This window comes from Mycena indigotica (assembly GCF_014461135.1).
Source record: "Mycena indigotica strain 171206Taipei chromosome Unknown Mind.scaff0005, whole genome shotgun sequence".
Classification (NCBI taxonomy): Eukaryota; Fungi; Basidiomycota; class Agaricomycetes; order Agaricales; family Mycenaceae; genus Mycena; species Mycena indigotica.
In genome coordinates, this window is record NW_023503004.1 from 598,790 (window position 1) to 606,488 (window position 7,699).

Here is a 7,699-nt window from a genome sequence, read left to right on the forward strand (position 1 = left end):
AGTGCGTCCGAAAGGAGCGGGCCGTGCAGAAGGGATATGGCGCACCGCGGAGAACACACATCAGCCCTCCTCCATCGCAGGGCCCCGCGTCTCTCGCGAAGATATCCATCTCTAGAGCGACGGCGTACCTGTTCCAGTCCCGCGGCGACTTCGGACATGACGGGCAGAAGCAGGTTGTTGATGGACACGTGCCTCCCTCACGACGATCAACCATTTGATTTTTTCTGCGGGTCACGCGTTTCTTCACCACGACGACGGTATGAGCTTGGTGCGTACAAGTATAATAACCCGTGCCTACGGGGCGATCCCCACTCACTTTTATTATTAATAGTTGTTGATATACATAATTTCATTAATATAAGAAGGATCAAAAATATTCAGATTGGACAAAAAAAAAAAACTAAGAAATAATTAGTTAAATTTTTAAAAAGAAAAATTATAAGATCAGTATACATACTTTAATGATTAAGAACCTCAGGATATACCACATTCTTTGTTTTTGTATTAGTGCTGGTTTTAAATAGTGCTTTCACCCTTTGGCTTGAGGTGCATCTGGAGAGAGCAACATATAGTTGACCACACATCAACTCGCAGATCTAAACCAACATAATCTACAGATTGGCCCTGGGCTTTGTTGATAGGCATAGCAAATGCTAAACGTAAAGGGAATTGCTGACGTCTCAGAGGAATACCAATTTGTTGAATAGAAGGTGTGAATGTCAATCTGGGTATAAAGACTTTTGAGCCTGCATGCGTCCCTCCTATGAGACAAATTTCAAGTACATGAGGCTTCATTTGGGTTAAAATTCCCCTTGACCCATTGCAAAGACCAGTGCGTATCCGCGGGCCTTAGAGGTCAGGTGCGCCAGACTTTCCTCTCTGTGGGGACGCTAGTCCTGGAGAGCTCAGCGGACTCTCCATACGCTGGTATCGACGGCGTTTTCAACGAAGGAGAGATAGTACGGTTCTGAGAGACGGAAACTGAGAAGACAGAGCTATATGAGGTGCGTGGACAGTGCTTCCTTCCTCGGCCATATTCAGGCGTTGTCTACAGGAGATGTACTGCGATGCGCGACAGCCGGCCCCTGGCCCCCGACGCAGACGCTCGCGCGCCGCACCTTTCATGCTACGATGCCTACAGTTGGTCTCACACCAATCCTGCCTTCAACAGGTCGTGTCCACTCCAACTGGCAGCACTCCGAGAACCCATGTCTGACCGAGAGGCATCGGCCGCTGCCACGCCGCCGCGCCAAGCTCCCGTATGACCTCCACTGGCCAACAAAAGTGAAAAGATTGAGACGTTTGCGCATCGACAATTTGAAATGTGCCCCGCGGGGGTCGAACCCGCGTCGACACCTAACGCGCCTCGGCCCCATGCAATGCAATGCATGGTATGCATGCGCTTCGCACAGCCGGTATATGACCACGGCACCGGCCGATTTTGCAAGATCACATTGCGCCGCGCGAGGACAAACCGGCGCCGCGCGGCGGGCAGTCAGCGCGACCTGCCGCTCTCTTGCCTGCGTCTAACCCTGACATCCGCTACTCGCGCGCCAACGCTGCCAAAAGAACCAATGCATCAAACCATAATTGGCACATCCAGGCCCGTCGATCCCGGGTCCGCGCCGCACCCGCAAGCACATTTTCATGCAGTGTGTCAACAGTGTGATCCTTGCCCGCAACGGCAGTTACGGCACGCGGCCAAAGTATTCTTCGCTCTCCGGTAGTGTTCGTCACGGGCCACCCGCGGGTAAATCCGGGGTGGCCCGCACCCGTTCCCGCCGATGGCCCGGGCCCGCTTCGGCGGGTGCGGGTACCCCGCGTTTTGGCCAACGGGCCGCGGGTGGCCCGCGTTTCACAGGCCCGTGGATGGCATAAGCCACCCCCGAACCATCGAGGTGTCGGCTATCTTGCGGCTATCGCTGTTGCAGGTTTGGACGCCCCAGCAACAGCCGTTGCGGCCATCCGGGCCAAGTCCGAGCCAAGTCTCTGGCGGTTTCGAAAGCGCCAGAGACCGCCGCCGAGGCCGGGTATCCGGTTAGCCGGGCCCGGCGGGCCAGTACGACGGCCAGCGGGTTTGGGGCATCGGGCCCGCACCCGTTCCCGTGGAGGCCCGTCCTCACGGCCCGTCACGGGTCACCCAGCCCGTGACGATCACTACTCTCCGGTGAAAAGTAAACATCGGCAGCCTTTCAAGACCAATGTGCGCGCCCGGGCGTCGAACCGCGAGCCGCGTCGTCCTCGGCGAGGGGATCCACACCCGTTGAGCACTGGATCTGGCGGGGCTGGCAGGACTGCGCGTAGGCTGGCGCCGAGCACCCATACCCAGCACCCGCAGCAAAACAAAACAGGACGCATCCGTGGCTCTATGTGCCACGCAGGGGTCGAACCCGCGTCGGTTTACGTGCCACCAGATATAGACGCTCGCTGCCACATGCAGCTGTGTGCTCGTATTCACAACTCACCACGGTCAGAGCGTGTGCATCTTCTGTGCAGAGCCCGGCGCCATCGTATCCCAGCCAGGCGCCGACTCGGTGCGGGCATGACGGGCAGAAGCAAGTTGTCAAGCGCCACGTGCCTTGCATCACGACCATCATTGCCAAGAGTCACGCGTGACCATTACTCAGCACCTGTTTTTTTTTCACCACGATGACGACGGTATGGTGTCGGCGAGCCCTGGGGGTCAGGCACGCCGGGCAGGCGGTAGTCTGGGAGCAGTGGTCTTCGCATAGGCTGTGTGTCGCCGGCGTTTTCGACGAAGGGTTGCGACTCGCCGGGGATAGCAAAAGGCTGTATAAGGTGCGTTGACAACTTCAACTGTAGTGTTCGTCACGGGTGGCGTGACCCGTGACGGGCCGCGAGGACGGGCCGGTGCGGGTACGGGTACGGGCCTGGTGCCTTGAACCCGCTGGCCCGCACCTTGGCCCCGCCGGGGTCGGCTGACGGGCATACCGGTGGTCGGCAGGCAAGGCCGGAGAGCTAACGTTTTGGCGTGGCCAAATGGCGTGCGCCAGCGCCAAGTGGCGTGGCGTGGCGTGGGAGTGGCGTTTGGCTGGCGATCAAAGCCAACGCCCGCCCATCAGGCGTCAACGCCATTCTGTCGGCTTGGCACGCCAGACATTTTGGCGTGGGCCGCCATATATGCTGGGTGTCGCCAGCCTTTGCGAGTCTCAAGGCCGCCTTGAAGGCCTCTAACAAGGGGTCTAGGAAGCTCCAGCAACGCCTAGCAACGACCAGCGTCCACCGCGGTCCACGTGGGACTTTGATCTTCGCGTTGTGTGCCAGTGCGCGGCTCCCCGGGTAACTTGTCTGAGAGCCAACAGCGGGGGCAAAAATATTTCGCCGCTTCTGGGGTGGGCGGCTCGGAGGCGGCTGGTGGGCGGCTCCACGAAAGTTCTGTACACAATATCTTTGTAAGTACTTCACATAAAAACAACATTCTTGGGGCGTTCGATAGCCCCCGACGAGCCCTTTCGAACGCGCCACCGAGCGGCTCGAACGGTGGCTTCGTTGTCGAGCATCGCCCTTGGACTTTTTGGGTGGGCGGCTCGGACGCGGCGGTGGGCGGCTTTTTGCGTGGTTTTCGCCGCCCTCTTTTTGCGGTGGGCGGCCCGTGGCAGTGCTGCCGCGGCTGTGGGCGGCTCTCGCTCAACTGGGCGCGGCTCTCGTGTGACAGAGGGCGGCTCTCAGCCAAGCGAGGAGGGCGGCGATGAACACGGCCGCCCACCCTAGTAAGCGGCAGCTGCGGCGCCGCTCTCTTCGATCAACATCACTCCTCGTCACCACAAGGCCGTCGCCTTCGTCGCTGGCCACTTCTCCGCGTCGTGAACGCATGTTGCGTTGCCCGCGCCCGTCGTCGTCGTCGTCATCAACATTCGCCGGCGGCGTCGACGCTGACAGATGATCAGTGATTGACATCTCTGCATCTTGTCTTTGCTCCACCACCACGACTTGGCCAACATCCTCCATGGCGACTGTCGGACGACAACGACGCCGGCCCGCATGCTCAAATTGGGCAGTGTGCAGCTTTCCCGTGTTGACGGAGCACTGATCACGTGCGAACTCCGGACTGCGGACTGCGGGCTGCGGCTGCGGACTACGGACTGCGGACTGCGCGGACTGCGCGCTGCGCATCTCATGTACTATAAATTCAGCCCATGTACCTAGTTTAAAGATAGATTCTTTACCCCCCACTTTTTGCTCTTCAACAGGTTATGGGCCCCGGCCGTCACTGAACTTAGGACATCGCTTACATAACCCTCCGCCTGTTTTGTCATCTCTTGATATCGAGCCTTCTCTCTCTGATCTCTCTGATCTCTGGATCGATTCCTCTGATCCTTCACCCCAAACCTCTGATCTTTGGTTGATCTCACTGATCTTCCACCTCTTTTCTTTGATCTTCCTCTTCTCTCTCTTCTTCTTTGTATCATCCCTCCTCTGGACAAGCACACAATGACCGATCATTACCGGACTACTGTAAAGCTTTTGGAAGATGCCGCTGGCTATCCAACATGGGAGACGAAAGTCCGAGACATCCTCGTCGACCAGGACTATGATGATTATGTATTCGGAACCAGCACTGCTGAACCGGCTATCACCGACCCCGCCAATGCTGCTGAGGTCAAGGCCAATGCGGACTGGAAACGAAAGCAAGCCAAGGCACTCACTATCATCCGACTTCGCGTCGGTGATACACCAATGGCTTATATTCGAGGCGCGAAGACTGCAAAGGAAGCATGGGACAAACTACAGTCCATCTATGCCCCCAAGGGCGCAATCACGATCATACACTTGAGACGCAAGTTGTATGCACCCGATGCGGCGAGGAGCAGCCTATTGAGGAGCACCTCCGCACTCTCACTACCCTTCGGACTGATCTCGAAACCTATGGGACAGTCATTTTGGATCCGGACTTTGCCATTATTATCCTCACATCACTCCCTGATTCATGGGACAACTGGACTGGGAACTTTGATCTCACCAAGCTCACAAGTCCTGAGGACCTTATTGCTCGCATCATCCAGCATGCGAAGCAGCCCACCGCCAAGCCTGAAGCTGAGTCCAGCACAACGGCACTTCCGGCATTCAAGGGCAAATTCGGCAATCGTTCGAAATCCTCCCACACTCATGATAACTCACGACCTGGCGCCTGTTTCCATTGTGGACGGCTAGGCCATCGCGCTAACGACTGCAGAGCCAAGCAATCTGGCAAAGAATTCTCTGATAAGGAGAAGCAGCGCAACTTCGAAGTTCTCATCCAAGACCAAGGGTGGTACATTTTCAAGTGGACCCAAGGCCCACACAGTTACAGAGCAAGCCCATGATGTTGCATTCATGGCTACCCCTACTCTCACCAAGGACTCTTGGCTTCTAGACAGTGGAGCAAGTGTTCACATCACCAACAACAGATCCTATTTCACCTCTTACATGGCATTATCCAGCCATACAGTTATAGGAATTGGTTCTTCAACTGCTGAAGGTGAAGGGAGTGTGAGACTTAGACTTGGAATTGGATCACATTCCAACTACATCACACTCAAGAGGGTGCTCTATCTCCCAAATAGCCCACACAACCTGATTTCTCTGGGTAAACTTCATCGTGCAGGCTATCATCTGGACTTCCCAATCAACTCTTTGGACGTTGGTATCCGTGACTCTCACAACCAACAACTCGGTATATGTCGTAACATTGGCGATGTATATGCACTCGGGAACGTCACACCGGTCACACCACATGCGGCAAACATCGCTACTTCCGCCGAAACCTTTCTTGCATTCGCAGCTGGACCATCACGCAGTCTTGATGACTGGCATAGGGTCTATGGGCATCTCAGCCACTCAGGAATGCAGGAGCTTCAGCCGAGCTCCTGGGCACAACATAAAGGTTCGAGGATGAACCCCATGTTGCTACAAGTGTCTATAAAAAGGAGAGGGTGGGTGGGTCAAGGGCTTCGAGCAGGTCGGAGGATGTGGCGGTGAGCAAGTGGCCAAAGACAGGCTTATCTCAGCCGTCATGTCACACTTGCATCACGCCACTCTGCCCAAGACAGCAGACTTAATTCTCAAGCTCATCCAGTCTTTCATTCTTGGGCATTTCATTTGTTCATCATACATACAAGGAAAATATCAGAGGAAACCATCAGTGCATTTTGATATTATTATATAGACACTTGAATATCTTGGGTGAGAAGCAACGTGGAATGAAGCCGAGCTCCTGGGCACAACATAAAGGTTCGAGGATGAACCCCCAAGGCAATGCCCAGCCGAGAACACGGCTAGCCCAGGAGACAGGGCATTTCACCTCTTCCGCTTATGGACGTTTCGGATGTAGCGTGGCACCAGGTCTTGGAGTGAGCGCCAATACTTCAGGAAGGCATCTGATGACCAGCGTCCGGCCTTTTTGACCAAGTCGATGGGAACACCACTGAGAAGGAGCTCAGTTGTCCCTCCAATGCGGAAACTGTGGCCCGACAGCTTTGGGTAGCCCTCCTTTCCCCAGATGTCGTTGCAGCGATTAAGAAAGGCGCGGCGGGTGAGCGGTTGGTAGGAAGAACCGCATTGATATGCGAAGAGATGGGCAGGGGGAAGAATGGGGTTGGCAACAAAATGCATTCGGAGAGCCAAGATCGGGTCAATTTCTGAACGCTGGGAGACGAGGACCACATCCTCGCCGTGTTTTTGGGTCTTGGTACGGGGAAGGCGAATAGTAAGTGTGTCGCGGTGGAAGGAGATGTTTGCCCGGGATGGTTTCTCGTTCAGAGTTTTGTCGGAGCGGGAGTCCGGAAGGAGTTCGCCCAGCCTACATTGGCCCCAGAAGGCAACGCACGCGGCAGCAAAGACAGCAACATCGAAGTGTGATGCAAAGTCAAGGCCTCGCCGCAAAGACAGTAGCATGTCTGGTGTGATTGGGGGTCGTGGTGGTCGGCTTGCAGTCTGAGGTGAGAGTGATTCGACACCAGATAGCACGTAGTGTAGCCGAGGGCCACCCAACCACGGCTGTTGTTGTGCGACATGCCATGCTTTGAGAGCGGCAATGTCGTTCCTTGCAGTGGAGCCGGCGTGAATACCAGTGTGGGAGGCGGCGAAGGCGGAGAGAATAAACTCGTGGGTGGGAAGACGAAGGTTCTGAGGAACTTTTTCTGCGTCGCAGAACGCAAGGAAACGGTCGACGGTGTAGCCGTAGTTTGTGAGGGTTTTCCTTCCCCATCCATTCTGAAATGCGAGGTTGAGTTGAGCGCGGAGGGTTGGGGAGATGGTGTGGGGCTCGGGGGACACGGTGAGGCCAAGGTGGGGTCTGAAGAGGCGGGGGGAGGCAGTAAGGTTGCTGGGAGTGCGATGCGGGTGCTTTGGCTTCGGGTGAAGCTTGTGGGATGGCCTAGCGGTTGGCTGTGGTGTTCGGCGCCTATCTGTGGCCTGGATGAGTTGTATAAGAGCAGAGGTTTCGTGTAGAGACTGAGGAATGGGGTGTCGCGGCGTGTGAGTCATATCGGTGACAGTGACAGTGTGACATGGTGTCAAGATTTGAAGGACGAAGGGCGGAAATTCAAGGATAAGAAAGAAGCAAACAAGTCTATTGGGTATCGGAAATGAGCTCTGAAACACAGTATGGAATTTTAAATAGTGAAAGAGCGCGAGAGAAACCTGTGACGGATACGGGTACACCGCGTGATGGCGCATCTGCAAGGTTTTCGGCCGATGG

At 55.7% G+C, this 7,699-nt stretch overlaps 1 protein-coding gene across 1 annotated transcript; it reads right to left on the bottom strand.

Annotated features, from left to right (window-relative positions):
• Positions 1 to 6,297: 6,297 nt before the first annotated feature.
• On the bottom strand, positions 6,298 to 7,485 carry MIND_00567300 (DNA breaking-rejoining enzyme; the record flags this gene model as incomplete). The annotated part of the gene is made up of 1 exon (XM_037362442.1): positions 6,298 to 7,485. The coding sequence occupies one exon, from the start codon at positions 7,483 to 7,485 to the stop codon at positions 6,298 to 6,300; it is 1,188 nt and encodes a 395-aa protein (XP_037220363.1).
• Between the last annotated feature and the right edge of the window lie 214 nt (positions 7,486 to 7,699).